Here is a 19,955-nt window from a genome sequence, read left to right on the forward strand (position 1 = left end):
ATTCAAAATCGTAATGTACAACTAAGGCGTTTCATGCGAAGCGGAAGTATCTACACGTGCACCCCCAATGACTTTCTTTTACGCAACAGTGACTGTCACATTGCCCTTGAAGTTCTCGCTCGAGTTGCCGACATAGACGGTAAAGTCACCAGGCTCGACGACGTACTTCATCTTGCGGTCCCACAGACCCCAGTCAGCAACCTTGAGGTCGATCTTGACAGTGGTGGTCTTGCCGGCCTTGACGGTGACCTTCTTGAAGCCCTTGAGCCGGAATCGGGGCACGTCGACCGAAGCGAGCATATCCTTGACGTACAGCTGCACAACCTCGGCGCCGTCTCGCTTCGACTTGTTGGCAACGTCGACAGAGACGGTGACAGTGTCGGAAGCGGTGACGTTCTCCTTGGACACGGCAATGTTGGAGAACTCGAACTTGCTGTAGGAGAGACCGTAGCCAAACTCGTAAAGGGCGGTGGGGTTCTCAAGGACGTAGTTGCTGCCAAAGACGATGGTGCCGTTCTCGTACACCTTGCCGGGGTTGGGCCAGGTGCGAGCAGAGTTGAGGTGGTCGTAGTAGATGGGCAGAGTTCCGACGTCGTAGGGGAAGCTGACGGAGAGCTTTCCAGAGGGGTTCACCTCGCCGTAGAGGATATCGGCAAGAGCGTATCCGCCCTGCTCGGACTGGTAGAACTGCTGGACGAGAGCGGCGGCCTCCTCGGAGATCCAGGGCTCGGTGATGGGCTTGCCAGAGCTGTAGACGACAACGGTGGGCTTGCCGGTCTCGATGATGGCCTTGACAAGTCTGGGCATGGCACCGACGAGGTCGAGGTTGCTAACGTCAATGTGCTCGCCGGTGGTGGCGTTGAGGCCAGCCCAGAGCTCGTTCTGGTCGCGGGACCAGGTTCCGACAACGACGACTGCGACGTCGGCCTTTTCAGCGGCGGCGACAGCCTCATCGAAGCCAGAGTCGTCGTTGGACCAGCGCTCACAGCCCTTAGCGTAGGTGACCTTGCCCTTGCTAACGGCCTTGATGCCGTCGAGGGGTGTGATGCCACGAGATGGAGCAGTGTGGATGACATAGTCTCCGTACTGGGTTTGGATTAGTATCGTTGGGTTGTTCAAATCAATGGGTAAGTTACTCACGTTGACATAGCCATGGGCCATGGGACCAATAACAGCCACGTTGGCGTCCTTCTTCAAGGGCAGCACGTTGTCGTGGTTCTCGAGGAGCACGATACTCTCAGCATCAAGGTCGCGGGCGAGCTTCTTGTGCTTCTTGGTGTTGATGTAGTCCCAGATCTTGTCGTCAGAGACGCCAGTGAATGGCTTCTCGAAAAGACCCATGGTGAACTTGGAGCGGAGCACGCGGGACACGGCCTTGTCGAGGATTGCCTCATCGAGCTTGCCAGACTTGACAAGGTCGGGGATGGACTCGTAGCTCCAGTAGCCACCGCCCATCTCGACATCGTTACCAGCGGGGAGGGCCTGTAACTAGTTAGAATATGCCAGGAGCCAAGGCTGTATGGGCACATACCTCGAGAGTAATGCACTCGTTGTCCTCAATAGGGCAGATGTAGAAGGCGTTGGCGAGACGGGCAGTGCCACCAGCGTCAGAGATGACATAGTACTCATAACCCCATTCATCACGAAGGATATCAGTGAGAAGGTAAGAGTCGGAGACAGTTGGGACTCCATCGTAGGAGTTGTAGGAAGACATGATAGAGGTAGCACCTCCATCAATGATGGCCCGCTTCAAAGGTGGGAGGTAGAGAGACCGCAGCTCGCGCTCACCACCGTGGACTGGAGCGGTGTTGATACCCTGCTCTGGGGTAGCAAAAGCAGCCTTTACACGCATGTTAGTTGTGCCGGTAAGTCTTGGCGAGCTTCAACTTACAAAGTGCTTGACCATGGCCGACACGCCTCCAGCCTGAAGACCCTTGACGTACCGATATGACATTTCTCCTGCGCTGTAGAGCCATTAGTATATTAATTGGTCCCATCTGGCAAAGGAACATACAGGTACGAGTCCTCGGAGAAGCACTCCTCCACTCGGCCGAATCGCAACTCTCGGGCGAGATCAGCTTGAGGGGAAAACAGCTGGTTAATGCCAAGAGCTCGGCTCTCAGTAGCAATCACGCCTGCCATCTTCTCAACGAGCTCAGGGTTAAAGGAGCATCCTATGCCAATGGGAGAGTTGAAGATGGTGCCATTGAGAATCAAGACGCCATGGAGACCCTCGCTCTGGACAAAGGTAGGGATACCTAAGGACTGTTAGTGTTTGACAAGATGATGAGTGGGGTGAAACATACCGAGCTCAGTCTCCTTGAGCATATAGTCCTGTGCCAGCTTTGCAGCCTTCTTCACTGTCTCCATCTTGGCATACAGACCAGTCCAGAGAGAGTTGGCACGGTTTTCCATGTTCCAGGCCAGGCCTGTCTTGTTCACCCTGCCATCGGTGAGGTTGAGGTAGTTGGACATGTCGCCCTGGATGAGCTGGGCCATCTTGTCCTTGACCGTCATGCGCTTGAGGAGATCGGCAACACGATCATCCACAGAGGCCTTGGGGTCCTTGTACAGCGGCGTGTCCTTGGCGGCCTGACCAGCCGTGGCCAGGACCGCCGCGCAGAGATATGATGAGAGCTTCATGTTGATGGCTTGAAGCTATCCCGTGAGAAGGCTGGAGAGCAGAGCTTTGAGTGGGAGGATCAGCGGCATTTTATTGTCGACTTGATGGAGCCAAGGAGACTACATAATTAACCGTTCAGGCTGGTCATCGTGAAGTGATAGCCCGAGGCTCATGGCACATGCCCTCAAGTCACATAGGACCCTCTACGATGGGACCCTTGCTGTTTTGGTAGCACCACTTGTACATGACTAGCTTGTTCGGAAGCTCGGGGGTGGTTTGAGAGTGTGTTATACGAAGAGTATCATGAATGGAGCTATTCCTGAGACATTACTTGCTGGATGTTGCTTTTCTCGGTAGTTGTTGAAATGGTCAATGGTCAAGACTGTAAAGCCTCTGGGACTCAACTTGATCACCTAGATACAAGAGTACACAGCACAATAACATCAGACGATGTATCTGCCCGTAAATTGCGGGATCAATATACCATTGGGACATGACACCGAGATCATCATCATGGTTCGTCGCACCACCAAGTGCCGTGGTGTGGCTCCTGGCCCTGGGGAAATGCGGGGACGCCACCAATTGGCGGCATCTGTGGATATTGAAGGACGGGAGCAGAGCCCAAGACGGGCAGGAAGAAGGGGACGACGAGGACCTGGGATTCGTGGAACTGAGATGAGACCGGGGGGCGCAGAGGCTCACCGTGGGGTCGGAGGCCCAGAGCGGATGGTGGAACGACGCGCCGAAGTTCCTAGCACGGGACGGGACGCAAGAGGAGATGAACTGATGAGAGGATAGAGTGAATCAGTCAGGTGAGCGGATAGAGACAAGGTCGGTGTAGGTCAAGAAAAACGCCCTGGAAACCCCACGATGGTATGGTTGTATTTAGCCGGGTGGGCTACAGGCTATTAACCCGCCAATCGAGCCATGCCAGGGTGTGCCCCGGTCAGTAAGTCGGCATACAGGCAGTAAAACTCACAGCACTAGCTTGAGAAAGCATGATGTGTCTGCTGTCCGAGCCGGGCGAATGACGCCGCAGGGTCATGGGCCTTTTGGGACGAGCTTGCAGAAGCTGCCATGTCATGAGAGATGGTGGGGTCGGGAGGGGAAAGGAAGAAGCTGGATCCAATGATGACGACGTGTTGGAGGCGGTTGAATTGCTCTGATCTGAGCTTTGCCTCGTGGGATGCTAAGAGTCGTGAGGATGAGGTTCCATGATGGGAGGTGGAGAGTGAGACCATGGTCTCTTGTGTTACCTTTCTGATTCAAAGGGAGCCGTTTTTCCCTCGAGCAATCCTCTCTTGAGTTGATTCCCCTCAGACACGGCCAATTGAGCCAAAAACACTTCTCTCTATTCATCATATTCTCACCTACAACAACATGCATCTGCGCGATGGTATGTGGCTGCCCGCCGAGGGTGTCCGCACCGAGTATGCCGAGGACGTCTACGAGATCACTCCCCAGGAGGACCAGCAGGCATTGAACCTGCTGTGCCCGGTCAAGCACATCAACTCCCGCGGCGACACCCTCAACCAGCCGACCGTGACCCTCGACCTCAAGGCCGAGATGGACGGCGTCATCTCCATCGAGTCGACACACTGGGCCGGCGCCCAGAACAAGGGCCCTCACTTTGACCTCTTCCCCGATGGAAAGCCTTCTGTCGAGGGCAAGATCGTCAAGAGCGACAAGGGCACGACTCTGCAGTCCGGCTCCCTGTCCGCCACGATCCATCCCGACACTCACAACTTTGAGATCAAGCTGCACAGCACCGACGGCTCCAAGCACCTCACGACACTGGGCAACCGCAGCACCGGCTTCGCCTACACAACCGCTCCCAGCACGCCCATGCAGCTGGGTGACATGCGAGACTTTAAGCACTACATGTTTATGCAGACGACTCTCTCGGTCGGCGAGTCGGTCCACGGCCTTGGAGAGCGCTTCGGCGCCTGGAACAAGGTCGGCCAGAACGTCGTCCTCTGGAACGCCGATGGAGGCACCTCCAGTGACCAGGCTTACAAGAACGTCTCGTTCTGGATGAGCAACCGCGGATACGGAGTCTTTATCGATAACCCCGGCCGTGTGGACATGGAGATTGGCAGCGAGCGATGCTGCCGAGTCCAGACCACCGTTGAGGGCCAGCGTCTTAAGATGTACATCATCTACGGCGACGGGCCCAAGGATGTGCTCAAGAAGTACACCACCCTTACTGGCAAGGCCAACAAAGTTCCCAGCTGGAGCTTCGGTCTTTGGTTGACCACCAGCTTCACCACAAACTACGACGAGGCCACCGTCAACTCCTTCCTCGAGGGCATGAAGGCCCGCGGCTCGCCCGTCGACGTCTTCCACTACGACTGCTTCTGGATGAAGGGTTTCCGCTGGACAGACTTTGTCTTTGACGCCGAGCGATTCCCAGACCCCAAGGCTCAGATCGCCCGACTCAAGGAGAGCGGCCTGTGCAAGAAGGTCTGCGTCTGGATCAACCCCTACATCGGCCAGGCTGGTGAGGCCTTCAAGCATGCCGCTGAGAAGGGTTATCTTCTTAAGCGCAAGAACGGCGATGTCTGGCAGTGGGATCTGTGGCAGGCCGGTATGGGTCTTCTGGACGTTACCAACCCTGAGGCTTGCGCTTGGTACGTCGAGTGCCTCAACGGCCTTTTCGACAAGGGTGTCGATGCCCTCAAGACCGACTTTGGCGAGCGTATCCCCACGCTCGACGTCCAGTGGCACGACCCCAACGTCGACCCTCACAAGATGCACAACTACTACGCCTTCCTCTACAACAAGCTTGTCTATGAGGCCGTGCAGAAGCGATACGGCAAGGACGAGGCTGTCCTTTACGCCCGTGCTGCCTGTGCCGGAACCCAAAGATTCCCTCTTGTCTGGGGCGGTGACTGCGAGTCGACTCCTGAGGCTCTGGCCGAGTCCGTCCGTGGTGGTCTCTCCATGGGTCTGAGTGGATACTCCTTCTGGAGCTGTGATATCGGCGGCTTCGAGGGTTACCCACCTCCGTGGATCTACAAGCGATGGGTTGCTATGGGTCTTCTCTGCAGTCACAGTCGTCTCCACGGTAGCAACTCTTACCGTGTGCCCTGGACCGTCGACAACGACGACCAGACCGAGGAGGGCTGCTCCAAGACCCTCGCCAAGTTCACGGCGCTTAAGACGCGTCTGATGCCGTACTTCTATGCGCAGGCCATGGAGTCGATCGAGGGTGGTATCCCCATGTCCCTCCGATCCGTGGCTCTCGAGTTCCCCAACGACCCCACAGCCTGGTACCTCGACCGCCAATTCATGGTCGGATCCCAGCTGCTTGCGGCCCCCGTCTTCGAAGAGTCGGGCGAGGTCGAGTTCTACCTCCCCAAGGGCAAGTGGACGTCTTACTTCACCAACGAGGTCAAGACCGGACCTGGCTGGTTCAAGGAGAAGCACGCCTTTGGCACACTTCCCCTGTACGTCCGCGAAAACACCATCCTTGTCCTCGGCAGCCGCAAGCAGGTCGGAGCCGCTTACGACTACGCCAACGATGTCGAGGTTGCCCTCTACCAGACTTCCCCTGGCGCCAAGACGACGGTTGTCGACGGCGATGGCAAGGTTGTTGCCGAGCTTACTGTCGGTTCTGATGGTAAGCTTGAGGGCACTCAGGCTCTCAAGGGCGATTTCAAGGTTGTGGAGAAGGGTCGTGACCTTGAGGGAGATGCTCCCGTGTCGATTGAGGCCCTATAAAGGATTGGGCTATTGATTGAATGGCACTTGATGGTTTGGATAGAATGAAAGTCTACATAGCTTAATGATATGATTTATGATTTCCTATTTTACTACTCTATTCAATTTTGTTAAAAGTAGGTCAACCTCATGACACACAAGCCATCATGCCATGCCTTTCAAGGCAATAGTCAATACAAAAGAAGCATTGCAAATTCTTCTGCTCAACACTCTCTTTACGATTCCATTGTCATTAATCTGTCCAGTGATTGTTAACCTCGGCTAAGTCAAATGAAGAGACGAGAGCGCAGCATTGCCATCCTCATGAGCTCTCGATCTAGAACACCATGTCGAAAGGAATCCATGAGGCCGGGGGGCGGGGGCGTCCGAGCAACCCAACAGGACTAATGCAGCTGTCAACCGATCTAGGACATATGGGGTAATTTTCGCAAATCACTTTGCCGTCAGGCCTTTCCGCAGAACTAGTACAGGGGTAAGCCGATCTAGAGCATATGGGGTAATTCTCGCCAAACCACTTTGCCATCAGACCTTTCAACAATACCATCTCCCAATCATGTGCTATCCTAGACCCAGTGGTCTGGTCCTTGGTCATGGGTAAGATCGCTTGAAGGAAGGATCACAACCCCGGGCGATTCCGGAGAGTTGTGAGGGTCCGGCCTCCGTGGTCCAGGCTCTCTCTACTCCGTACACTCTCGCTAGAAAGAAAATCTCTGCTTGCCTTGTGATGAAGCCAATCCCTCGTCATGACAAACTATGCCCCGCCCACATTCCTCCCTAGAGCCCTTACCCAGTTCCAGCATTGCTTTTCAGCCTCCTTTTAGCGGAGCCGACCTGGAGCCATGACGGTTGCCGGAAACGGCAAACAGGACGGCCCATGTGACCTTTGATTGGGTGATCAGGGTGGGACACTCTGCGAGCGGGCCCCGGCGGGCTTCGGTCAACTCCCGTGTAAGACCCGGCTCCTCGCGAGAGCCTCAACTCTTCTCATGATGGGGGGTGTGTGATGTTGAAAGGATAAAATGTTTGACCCGCTAGATCTCTCTCATTAAAGTTGAATCTACCCGGTGTCCCTATTTAACCGGAAGCTCTTGCCACGCATGACTCCACACGCTCATGATCCGTTCTACCGGTGCCATTTTGGCTGAGTTACCACGCGTCTGGTTACGGACGGCACAGAAGCTGGAGATGGCGATCGTTTTTGCATGGAAAGTGATCCTATGCTTGATGGATCAGCTTGTTTACTTGCATGTTTTCTCACGGGTCCGTGTATCGACTGTGCCGCGCGGCTGGGTCATGCCCGAACAGCGTTCAAGGAGGTGACATGGTTTGTTCAATGACAAGAAGCAAGAAATGTGAGATGCCATCATTAACAGCTGAATGCTCATTATCGGGACTGTCAGGTGGAGGCTAAAATCAAGAATATCTTGGTGGTGTTTTGGTCATGTTACAGCATACTGGGGCGGAGATCTCCCAGCGCTGAATGGGATGATCTACCCTGCAATAAAACACTACACGCCACTAAGAACAGAAGAACCAGGCTACTGGGTTTTCTATCAGTAGCTTGATTTATTATGACGACTACTTGAGACAGCTTGTTCGGCTATTCAAGCTTCAGGGTAATTACAAGGTGAATGTTGAACGTAATAGGGGCAATACTTTGTACACTACGTAAGTTATTGAACATACCAACATGATCATAATTTGTAAAAAGAATCCTGGTTTGTCGTGACTTTATCCACACACAGTTTCAAAAGTCATGACAATATCCAAGACAGAGGAGAAGTATTCCACAAACCTTATGCAGTTAGTTCTAGATATTTTTAGGTCGTGAATGGCAACCAACTCGTCGATGAGACCTCATGAACCAACTGCCAAAATGTATACCAAGAAGTGCTTGCTTATTCTCTGTAATATGCCGGATGGGACTGTAGCATCACATGTACCGTCTGTCAATTCGTTCTGGAACACATATGTACATGTGTTTCGCTGCGCCAAGCGTAGTAGTATTGCCACCCAAAGGGACCAGGGTAACAAGACACATATTTCAGCCATTTACGATGCAAATCATGAAACTCCCATGCATGCGGGTTAAGAAAAAAACGAGACGCCAGTGTAAATATATTAGCCTTCTCCTCTCTCAAGATGGTCAATAAAGTATAGGAAGAATAGACAAAAGAGCTCTAAAGTATTCCCTTCATTATGATATATGTTTTTGACGTTCTAATTGTATTTTAAACGTCTCTGATGTTCTTGTATCTCGTTCATGTCTCGTTTATTTCTTGCCCGGCAACTATGCTCAAATAGCCGATTACGCCAAGGACATGAACATGCGTTCTCTCGCATAGGTGGTAACCACACACTCATCTCGGGCGTAGCCGTATTGTTACCCCAGAGATCAGTATTCTTTACATCTTAAACTCGGACGACCGAGTAGCTCGATCACCGATGGATTGACCGACAACCTCGCCTGCTCTGAATCTGATATGATGTTGTTGCTGTCAAAATCGGGCAACCCGGGGTTCGGGTCATAGGAACTCGAGCTCTGCTGCGATTGGCCCGCATAAAAGACACACCAGCATCAAAGGTTCCCTCGCGACGAGTTCCACAGAGACAGCATTTAACCGGAGTCTAGGTCCGCCTTGCCGGCCCCACCGTGCCGGGACCCCTTGCCCGTTCTACGTCCGGCACACGGCAAGCTGTGGCTGGCGGACGGCAACGGAACTGGTCAGATCATAGGCGTGTGGTTCGGCTCTCGAACGCCTCCTGCCTTGGCTGCTTGGCATTAGCGATGGAGGCTGATCCGATTCAAACACGGTCGTTAGACGACATCCACTGACTCGACTTGCCTCTGACAGGCTGGATAATACCATTTCCCACTTTACCCGGCGACGGTGAGACGGCGACGGCTGACGGCCGGCACGTGGAGGCTTTAGCTGTCCCAGCCGCTCGGGGCCGACGATGAATCGCGTCAGGGACAAGGTGCAGAGCCCTGCAGACCCGTCACGACACTGGATCGAGACACCAACAGAGAGCGTCGGTTGAAGCCGGGGTGAGTGGAGATTTGCATCTCGACCTTGGAGACGGGCCGTTTCTCTTTGTCTTGCCCGTCATGTGCCAGACGCAGTTCGCAGCGCGGCTAAAGAGAATAGACGCTGGAACCCGTTACCCTTGCGTGATGGTCTGTCCGCTGGTAGCATGACGGTGCGGAGATGCCCACGGGGGGTCCCCTGGGGAAGTAAAGTTCTGTGGGTCAACGGAGATCAGGAGGAGACACGGGTAGCGTAGCATAGCATGTCGAAAAAACACGGACCTGAGCGAGGCTCGAGAATGGAGCCATGGCGAGGCCTTGATACAAATAGACTCGAGGCACCGCGTTCTGAGCCGACTTTTCTCTGACATCGATCATCGACTACAAGATTCCTGGCATTCTTGCCTTTTATTCACATACACAACTACAAACAACTACACACAACTCCATAGAGTTGGACCCTCAATATGGGAAAAGCCTACAACATTGGCCTGGCTTGCTTTGCAGCCATTGGGTATGCACACGCACCTCTCAACAGATCAAAACACAACATCCTAATAACTTTTTCAGCTCCTTCCTTTTCGGATATGATTCCGGTGTGATGACGGATGTCATTGCATCCAAGAACTTCCTCAACTTCTTTGACACGACAGACACATCGCCCATCGTCGGTGCCATCAACTCGACCTTCAACGGCGGAGCCGTCTTTGGTGCCCTCTTCGGAGGTGTCATCATGGACAAGTACGGCAGAAGGATGACAATCGGAATCGGCGCTCTGATCTGCACTGTCGGCGGTGTTCTCCAAGCGGCGGCCTACCAGTAAGGAGAGATCTGCGAGCCATCATGACCTGACCTGCTAACCAAGTTTTTAGTCTTGCTATGATGTTGATTGGCCGTATCATTGCAGGATTTGCAATTGGTCTTCTTTCCATGAGTGGTGAGTTCCCTGTTTCCCCATCTCCACACTCTGGCTTACAGGCTCCCCAGTCCCCGTCTACCAGTCCGAATGTGCCAGCCCCAAGAACCGTGGTCTCATCGTTGGTCTCGCCCAGCAGATGATTGGCGTTGGTTTCATCGTTTCCACATGGATTGGCTATGGAAGTCACCACATGGGTGATCACTCATCCTTCCAGTGGCGATTCCCCCTGGCTTTCCAGGCCCTCCCTTCAGCCCTCCTGTGCGTCGGCATGATGTGGCTCCCAGAGACCCCCCGACATCTCATTGCCTCTGACCGCTTGGAGGAGGGAATGAAGATTCTCCACAAGCTTCATTATGATGGCCACAACGACGACTGGGTCAAGGCCGAGTTCCAGGAGATCAAGATGACCATTGACGCTGAGAAGGCCGCCACCGCCCCCGGATGGCTTGTTATGTTCAAGGTTCCTCAATGGAGGAAGCGTCTGGCTCTTGGCACCCTGGTCCAAGTGTTTACTCAGTTCACTGGTACGTATATGTGGTGAAAATCGCCAAAACACCACACCCAAAACTGGCGATACCTCGACAACCACAATTCTGACTCGTAGAACAGGAATCAACGTGATTGGCTATTACCAGACTATTATGTATGAGTCATTGGGATTTACTGGAAGCAAAAAGTTGCTCGTTGCCGGCATCTACAACTGTTGCGGTCCCATCGCCAGTAGGTTTTCCCATATAAAGCTCCCCACGGGGTTCCCCACAACTCCAGCAGCTTACTAACCACTTCTAGACTTGTTCTTCATCACCTTTATCGCTGACAGAATCGGCCGAAAGCGTCCTCTGATCTACGGTATCCTGGCCATCACCGTCGCCCTGATCTGCGAGAGCGCCATCAACAGCCAGAACGTCGACGGTGAGAAGACAGGTCTCAGCATTGCTGGTGTTGCCTTCCTCTTCTGCGTCACAATCATCTTCTCCCTCTCTTTCGGCCCTGTCAGCTGGACTTATATGGCTGAGATCATGCCCTACCAGATCCGTGGAAAGGGATGCGCCTTTGCCACCGGTATCGGCAACTGGCTTGTTGCTACCTTCTGGGCCCAGGTCAGCCCTTACGGTCTTAAGGAGCTTGGCTGGAAGTTCTACTTCCTCTTCGTTGGTATGTCACAGATTCCACTTTACCATATGAAACCACCAACTAACGTGAAACAGCCTGGAACCTTGTCATCACCCTCCCCGTCCTCCTCTTCTTCTTCCGCGAAACCAAGGGACTTTCTCTCGAGGAGATCGATCTCATGTTTGGCGACCGTGCCCTGGGTAACCTTCCCAACGATATCGAGAAGAGCGCTGTCATGGGCACCACCAGCCTCGCCCACGAGGAAGAGCCCCAAAAGACGACTGCTTAAGAAACTGGAGTATATGTACAACGAACTATGGGATGTAATGAGAAGCCACGACCGACAGAAAACTAAGATATAGACCTGTTGGACAGATCTAGAGCTGGGATGTAATAGGTAGCATGAGCGAATGAGATCACGAATTTGCACAGTTTCAGATATATCTACTTGTGTCTTGACATGTCACTGATGTGAGATTGAACGTGGCGAATGCAGTGTTTCCGTGTGAGTGGGTTGAATTCACCTGGCCTTCGTCATGAGATGAGATGTCAAACAACACCTTGTACACCCGAAAGACGTCCATTTAGAGTTTCAAATAAGGACACGGGGAATTAGAAGCGGTTTTATCAACTCGTAGTATAATGATTGAATAGACTTGAATATATTTGTCCTAAATTAGGACTGCTCTTTTATAATCTAAAGAAGAAATGCTGATGATGATTTGATGAGGATGACTGCCATGCACAGATTTCCCAAACCGGCAAACTGGTATTCTAGCTAGAAACGCGACTTGAGATGGGTTGACCTACTCTCCCTTAGAGGGGCAATTGATAGATGTTGAAGAAAGTTCCTGATGGGTATGAATGATTAGTTTAATCTGGTCATCTGGGCCTAGATGGATGACCTACCTATATATAAGCTACATGTATGTATGAGATGGAACAATCAGGTTTTATCCATGTAACAAGCTGCTTCACTGCCATAAGCAAAGAAAGTGCTGGGTGAGCGCTGCTTATTTCTAACATGCAGGACCATTCTGGGGATTGCGAATGATTTCAGTTTTCGTCTCATAAATCCAATGTATCTCATAAAACAAGTGATTGTGCTGAACACATCGAGTGTTGTGCAGCATTGCATTTTGACCCCGTCATGTGCTGTAACCGTATTCGTTGCTATTGCGGCTGATGGTCTCGTTTAGAGCGAGCAGACACGACAACCAATTCGCAACCTGAACTCAAACTCTACATCGAAGCGCTCCTCGCATTGTTGAACATTTACGGTATGCTTCTAGTGCATGGGAAGCACAAGAACTTGACTCACAAGTAGCCAATTATATCGCATCATTCTTGAATACCTACCTTGTCGGCGACGAAAAGGCCATTTCCCAACCTGTCACACCAAGTATGTTGTTTCCTGTGTATTTCTAGCCACTGTTTTGTATCCATGGATAGCTAACAGCACACGTTTCCAATACACTGCCCGTCAACGATGCCTCGAGACAGGATTTCTCAATCCACTGTCAACAAAGCCCTCCTACTGCGCAATATAGGGGTGGGGGACACCGCCGGTCTCTAGGAGGAGCAATGGTATCGGGACCTCACCTATGAGGAGATTCTTGTTGATTGGGAATATGCTGGGGAACGAGGTTCTTCGTCTGGGTCGGACTCCGATGAAGATTACTTTTGGTAACCCACCATCACAACTCGACGCCTGCTGAAAAGACAGCGAGCTTGGGGCACTCGCATCTTCTACGACTGTCTTGCTCAGGAGTTACGCTCTGCACAGGGTTTTCACAACTGGAGCCATTCACACATGACCATAGTGTTGGTACGAACATGGATGGGGAGAGTGGTAACTGGAAGGGTTAAGGGATTGCAGGATAGACTGGCAATGTTTGCAATGGGAGCCCAATCAAAGATGGAGCTAAGGGAGTTTGAGAACAATTGATTTGGGAGCCGTAGCCAAAGATGCTCTTACTTAGCCAGTGACTCAAGATGCTCGCAAGCTTCGCCCTGAATGAACCAGTGTTCTCTCTCGTTCTATGGCATTCTCTCTCTTTCTCACCAACTTCAGGTTGTCAGTGAATCATAGCCTTACCCCTTTCCGCCTCTTTGCTCCTCTGCCTCTCCACCTTAACATCTTCTCCTTGCTCTCTCATCTTATCTAACAGACACTCCCCAATAATCTAACAAAATCTCTTCTATTTTTTATGTGAGTTCTCTAATATTTATATGGCATTTAGCTATTGATCCCTATTCTCTTTATTTTATTTTATACTATGTGCTCTCGAGAGTCTCTTAGTCACATTACAGCTTTAGGCCAGACCAAGAGAACAACAAGAGAAAGATCAGACGTAGCCCAGAGAAGCCTTAGTGAGTGAATCACCACCTCTTTTCATTTCTTCTCCTTACCCGCTCTAAAAAATCCTCTTCTCTCCATCTTCTTCCTCTTCTTCGACCTCACACTTCCCCTCTTTGCATTCGCCCCCATCAAAGCATAAGTAAGCATACATCTCCATCTTGTTATGTCCCTCTTCACACTCTGCTTCTCCAAACTCATCCTTTCCCAACCCTTCACTCTCTGACACCATCGCCGAAGACCTCATTTCTGCCCGTTTGCTTGGCTCCCTCAACATGGCGCCACCGGTAACGGAGCTCCCCGTTATCCGCACTGAGTTGCGAAACGGCATACCCGGGGGCGTAGTCAGCAGAACGGGCGTGGAAATCTGGCACCCTCAACTTCCCGTCGGAACAACTACGAGAACACAACATCGATTGGAGAGTTTATGACACTGGTCGTGGACTGTTGTGGGCTTCGTTAGGGGGGCTTGACGTGATAAACGAGCTTTTGGAGGCCGGCAATGTCCCTGTGACAGGTTTACATCAAGTTCATTTCCCTCAATCCCGCCTCTTCGTCGCGACTAACCTCCAGGAGTCGGCTCTCCCCCTCCATCACCGGACGCGAACACCAATTATGTTGATTTGATATTAATTCTCGTCACACCTCTCTAGAGGCCCGCGATCCAGATGAGGACGATCTCAGTATCTCGGCTGAGGAGAGAGCCGAGGACCCTGGGTCATACTGACCGGCACCGGTGCCCCTTCAACTTTCTGACTTGACTGGGGAAGAACACTACGATATAACACAATGAATATATCTAATTCAAGTCTTTATTGTGGAAAATCCGGCATATCTCAACCGACGCCCCCGACACGCAGCATTCCCAGTGTTATGGCCTAATGTGCCATCGTGGCACTTCGAGCGAGACTCCGAAAACGACAAAGAAAAGGACAAAGACGCCGAGCTAGAGCGAGCTCGACTTTCCTTTGACCAGTCATTCCAAGAACCGCCTCCACTGCTTTACAGCGAGCCTCGACAAGGAGCCAGATGTGCCCCTCGCCACCCCTCTCAACGCTTCGCAGAAGCCCAGCCCTCCTTTCCGAAGACTCTAGATGAGAGAAACTTGTCTAATACGCATCATAAAAAGAGAAGAATACGAGACTTTTCTAGTCTCTTTTTTCCTAATTCTCTTCTTCTTTATCCTAATAATCATCGCGAGAGGTTGAATCACAGCCAACGTCGCAGAAGTAACTCGCTCTCAAGTAACCTCCATCTGGCTCATCTCTCACCACAGTTGACAGTCAGATCGGTATCAACACTCGCCTTGTAACCAGATATCGTCCCGACAAACCGAACACTCCCAAGGCCCTCTGTCGGCACCAAGTTCTCATAGTGCCCATGTGTCCGCGGTCTCATCGATGTCAGTTCGGAAGCTCCATTGCACGATTGGAGCTCCCCTGACCAGTGCTACTTGCCACGGCAACTTAGTCAATTACCGATTTCTCCCGGACTTCCGCCTCTCAACCACAAGGAGGCCAACCAATCCGAGGCAAACCAAGCAAAAGCAAACCGCCTCCTCGCAGCTATAAACGCTACCAGGGCAGCTGGCGAAGATAAGACTATCTACCAGGCAAACAGCCGCCTATTAATATTGGTAATGAATATCTTTGATAGATCACAGTCAGATACCAACAACATCCGCTCCGCAACATCAAACCATGAAGACACAAAGTAGGGGGCAAGTCTGAATAGCAAGTTGGCAGATTGGATCACACGCATTGTCTGTTTTATATGTCGGAGGAGAAAAAATAGAGCACCCTCCTCTAGATCCCATTGTCGATCCTTTGTCTATTGTTCGGCTGTGTCTGTATTTTGCAAGCTCCCTCCCCCTGCCCCTTATCACATAGAGTGCGGCTACCAACCCACCAAGGTATATACAGGCGGACACCAAACCTGTACAGAGGCCATGATCGAAAATCAAACCATAACAACTATGGCGTTGGCATCTAGTGTTTCAACATGTTCGCTAAGATTCCAAGGACAAACATTGCAGGGACGGGGTCAGTTCACCACTTACACCACATAACATGAGGTGGTTGGTTAAAGCAGGCATTCACAATGACTTGCACAGAATGCATAACCAAAGTTATGTAAGTAGAATGTGGAGCTGGGAGTACGTGCCCTGTATCCTATCGCATCGGCACCGGCTGAACAAATATCCGATTATCGACCAATCATGACGGGCCGCGCCCGGAAATGTGGTCATGGGCTACGGGAAGGCGGGCAGCCTCGCTTCTCGCTCCAGCTTCTCCTCGCTGTCACAGCACGTTTCTAACAAAATTGCATTTGTTCAACTTTTCGACGCGAACACGACTCATCTTTTGGTACTGAAGATCCCCTCGACCTCGGGGACCGTCGGTATCATTCCACGCCCTCCCACTTCCTCGTAACTCGTCAAAATTCGCCTCGACCCTCGTCGTTCCCTCCGCCCACAACAAGTTTCCCCCTCGGTCCCATCGTCAATCCTGCCTTCGCCCGCCATGGCGTCGCAGCAGGTCCTCTTCGCCGAGACCATAGCTGGCATGAAAAAGGCCTTTAAGCGGAGAGCATATGGTGCGCAAACCCTCATGCGCCTGTCGCGTCTACGAGCTTCACAACTGACCACGCCCGCCTGACAGAGTCCGACTCCGATTCTGAGATCGAGAGCTACAGCAATCGCGGCCACAAGCTTCAGAAGCGAGCGCGATTTGCCCATCAAGGGCAATTGGTTCCCACCAACGGCCCAAGCTCATATCGAGAGGTCCGTTGCCGTCGCGATTCGTTCCCGCTCAAGTCTGACTGACTCGAACAGTACGTCGAGTATGCTGGCGTTCGACGACCGATCATTCATCGCAACCCGCCCTTGATTGATGAGGAAGGATACGAAGTAGAAAGCGACGAGGAGGATGAGGACCGCATTCAGGAAGCCGAGGCTGCTGCAGCAGAACTGAACCCCTACGCCAATATCCAAATAGAGAGTATGTCAGCAGTCGGGCCAGTCAACAACAAAGCTAACAGGACCAGACATTCTCGCTCCGCTCACTGCATCGACCGATTTGCCGACACATCCAACCCTCTCGAAGCCCTTCACATCCAAGACCCTGACCAAGCTTGTCGACCAAAGTTGCGACATCATGCGCAAGGAAAACCGTTCCCTGTGGCAAGTGAGACACCTCCTAACCGCGTTGTGCGGCGACTATACCTGGGTGCCATGCTCCATGATGGTACGACCTTCGGATATCGAGCTCTACACAGACGACCACGTTGCGCGTCACCTATTGAGCCTCTCCAAAGCACAACCACAACTTACCAACGGTGGTACCCAACAAGAAAATGGCGTCCCGCCCGCAGATCCTGTACCAGACATGACTGGCGACGGACAGGTTTCCGACAAGGACACAGCAGAAGACGCAGACATCACCATGACGGACGCTGAAACCGTTGGTGCTGATGACTCGCACCTAGACAATGCTAAGGACGACAAGGGCGAGACAACAGAAACCACCGAAAAAGATGGAGCAGTGCAAAGTTCCGAGGCGCAGAACGAGGGTCAAGAGCCAGTCGACAAGGCCAATGCATCAGGGCCATCGAAGGGCGGACCAGAAAACGGCGTCGACCAGCATATTAATAAGGGCAAAGAAGCTGGTCCAGGTCCAGCGCCGGCGGCTGCGACAGACGACACTCATCGCCAAAACGAACTGGCCGAGGCTATCGCACAAGATGTCTCGATGACCTCGGGAGGACAGGACCCAACGTTTGTGCATCCCATGTTCATCGCTCCATCAGGGGCAAAACCAGATCGCGACGTGGGGTTGCCTGAACAAGAAGCCGAAGATATCCGAAGACTGCTCGCTCTATATGTACAGAAGCAGGAGGAGGTCTGTCGAGGGGCAAGAAGACTGTTCTTGGGCCTCCTCAAGGCCGACCAGCTGCGCAAGAGTGTCCTCCACTGGTCCAAGGCGGAGGCTCATTCAGGAGCCAACCGGGATATGTCGGACGGTGAGGACTGGTATGACAAGGAAGAATGGGGCCTGACAGAGGATCTCAAGAAGGGTCAGGATGAAGAGGAAGAAGATACCCAGACAACGGGCAAGAAGACGAGGAACAGGAAGTGAAAACTACCGGCCTCGTTCTTTGGTGATGCCTGTGGCACATATGACGGAGCACAGCTGTCGGTTCAGATGGGATGGATGATAATGACGGGTTCCATTGTTGAGACTTTTTTATTTGGGCGTTTCCAGGACGGCGTTTGGAACAGACGGCACGGCAGGGCTTGAAGCCACCAGATAGCGTATGGGCATGGCTCGGCAAATGCCGATAGAGATGTAAATGCATCAGTTTTTCGTTGTGAAAGAGGAATAGACGGGAGTTGAGATGCATACTCGTTGCCCGCGTGAGCAGCCAGGCCAGGCTGAAGAGTAGGTGAGAATCTGCGGGGGATGGATGTGTTGGTGGAGAGTGGATCTCGAGCTCCGGGTGCGGTGCCCCCATCAAAGGCCCCATTGAGCCGACCTCAGCCCCCCATAACGGGTCCATAACGGGCCCGGTACAGTGGGGATGAGGCCTGAGGGTCCAGGCCAGGCCAGCTCCCCAACGCCTGCCTTTTAATTATGACGCGGGTCTCCCGCTTTCTACTTTCTTCCATGTGACAGCGCACCTTCTTTGTCCTCTACTCTTTCTCTCACCGTCCATTTTGTAGGAACAACATCATCTCCTACTCTCCTTAAGGACCGATTCAAGAGCCCGTGACTCTCTGTTCTGTGTGTGAACCTGTTGCTTCATCATCTCCCTCATCATGGCTTCCTTTGTGAACGAGCTCGTCGAATACGTCGACCTTAGCAAGCAGAGCTTGTTGGGTAAGTCTTGCCAGCTGGCCTTGAGAGGCATCTGTCCCTCTCTCCCTCAATTGCCAATTAATCAATTGGATCGTGTCTGACTCTGGGTTTTCTGTTGCTGCTCTTCAGTGTCTGCGTCCTCCATTGCCTTCAATCCCCTCTTTTGGAAGTGAGTTCTCGTCGTCCCTGCGTGATGCCATGAATACTAACCGTCGTGTCAAGCATCGTCGCCCGCCAAGGTAACACAAGACAAGCTTACAGCTTAGCCCATGTCGTCGACTGACCCTCGTGCCCATAAGAATACCACAACAAGCTCCTAACAAAGCTCTTTGGCGGAAACTCCAAGGTCGGATGTTATGCCCTCGCCGCCACCATCTTCTCCCTCGGCATGGTCCGCGACTTGATCTACAAGAGCGCCATCGCTGAGCAGCCCTCGCACCCTCTCCTCGATAGTGTCTACGTCCAAGCCGCCGCCCTCACCCTCTTCGCCGTCGGAAACGTCCTGGTCGTCACCTCCACCTGGCGCCTCGGCATCACTGGCACCTTCTTGGGTGACTACTTTGGCATCCTCATGGACGAGATGGTGACGGGTTTCCCTTTCAACGTGACCAGCTCTCCCATGTACACGGGCTCCACCATGAGCTTCCTTGCCACCGCCCTGTACTTTGGCAAGCCTGCCGGCATCCTGCTCACTGTCTGGGTGTACATTGTCTACAAGATCGCCCTGCTGTACGAGGACCCCTTCACCTCCGAGATCTACGCCAAGCGTGAGCGCGAGCGTGCTGCCGGCAAGAAGCAGAACTAAACAGTTCACCTTGGATCTATCCGAACACGGATGTATATATGACGGAACGAGACTACACACGTTCCGCCGACGCACAAGACCTACACATAAGAGTCTAGATGCATCAGCCAGCGCACACTTTCGGCGACGGGTTTGAACATGAAAGCTACGCCTTTCAACAGGCCGGGCGCCTCTCAACAGGCGAAAGGGAGTTTTCGGGGATTTTGAACAAAACAAAAAACAGGTTATCGACATCAACCAGTCGACGGGGAATTTTGCATTTGACTTACATATACCAACACCAACAACAAATAAAGATTCACATATCAGGAACCCAATTCCTTTCAAGACTCACTAGACCGGACCCCTTCACTACCAGCTCGTCAGAGACAAGCAGGGACTATTGGAACCTTCAATCGGAGGGCTTTCGGAGACAACGCGGGATGCCTGGCTCAAGCCGTGTTCGCTTTCAATGCATCCTCGGCGGTATGGGCGTAGTTCGGCCGGTGTGTTCCGGCCTTATGTTGCTTCTTACGACGATTGCTTGGAC

General features: G+C 52.5%; 5 protein-coding genes across 5 annotated transcripts; 4 read left to right on the forward strand and 1 right to left on the reverse strand.

The window, feature by feature from the left end:
• Window positions 1-78: 78 nt before the first annotated feature.
• On the reverse strand, window positions 79-2,643 carry NCS54_00389400 (Glycoside hydrolase family 3; the record flags this gene model as incomplete). Its single annotated transcript, XM_053149449.1, has 6 exons — window positions 79-1,086; window positions 1,141-1,482; window positions 1,532-1,840; window positions 1,892-1,964; window positions 2,015-2,258; window positions 2,307-2,643. The coding sequence occupies 6 exons, from the start codon at window positions 2,641-2,643 to the stop codon at window positions 79-81; spliced, it is 2,313 nt and encodes a 770-aa protein (XP_053005424.1).
• A 1,360-nt stretch (window positions 2,644-4,003) lies between these two features.
• NCS54_00389500 (Gal-mutarotas-2 domain-containing protein) lies at window positions 4,004-6,346 on the forward strand (the record flags this gene model as incomplete). Its single annotated transcript, XM_053149450.1, has 1 exon — window positions 4,004-6,346. One exon carries the CDS (start codon window positions 4,004-4,006, stop codon window positions 6,344-6,346), a length of 2,343 nt encoding a protein of 780 aa, XP_053005425.1.
• A 3,495-nt stretch (window positions 6,347-9,841) lies between these two features.
• NCS54_00389600 (MFS domain-containing protein) lies at window positions 9,842-11,695 on the forward strand (the record flags this gene model as incomplete). The annotated part of the gene is made up of 7 exons (XM_053149451.1): window positions 9,842-9,888; window positions 9,945-10,193; window positions 10,247-10,311; window positions 10,362-10,817; window positions 10,903-11,013; window positions 11,083-11,448; window positions 11,502-11,695. The coding sequence occupies 7 exons, from the start codon at window positions 9,842-9,844 to the stop codon at window positions 11,693-11,695; spliced, it is 1,488 nt and encodes a 495-aa protein (XP_053005426.1).
• Window positions 11,696-16,287: 4,592 nt separating this feature from the next.
• NCS54_00389700 (RXT2-N domain-containing protein) lies at window positions 16,288-17,901 on the forward strand (the record flags this gene model as incomplete). The annotated part of the gene is made up of 4 exons (XM_053149452.1): window positions 16,288-16,360; window positions 16,426-16,547; window positions 16,599-16,764; window positions 16,811-17,901. The coding sequence occupies 4 exons, from the start codon at window positions 16,288-16,290 to the stop codon at window positions 17,899-17,901; spliced, it is 1,452 nt and encodes a 483-aa protein (XP_053005427.1).
• Window positions 17,902-18,581: 680 nt separating this feature from the next.
• NCS54_00389800 (Phosphatidyl-N-methylethanolamine N-methyltransferase) lies at window positions 18,582-19,426 on the forward strand (the record flags this gene model as incomplete). The annotated part of the gene is made up of 4 exons (XM_053149453.1): window positions 18,582-18,642; window positions 18,751-18,790; window positions 18,844-18,860; window positions 18,921-19,426. The coding sequence occupies 4 exons, from the start codon at window positions 18,582-18,584 to the stop codon at window positions 19,424-19,426; spliced, it is 624 nt and encodes a 207-aa protein (XP_053005428.1).
• Between the last annotated feature and the right edge of the window lie 529 nt (window positions 19,427-19,955).

Source organism: Fusarium falciforme, chromosome 3 (assembly GCF_026873545.1).
Source record: "Fusarium falciforme chromosome 3, complete sequence".
Taxonomy (NCBI): domain Eukaryota; kingdom Fungi; phylum Ascomycota; class Sordariomycetes; order Hypocreales; family Nectriaceae; genus Fusarium; species Fusarium falciforme.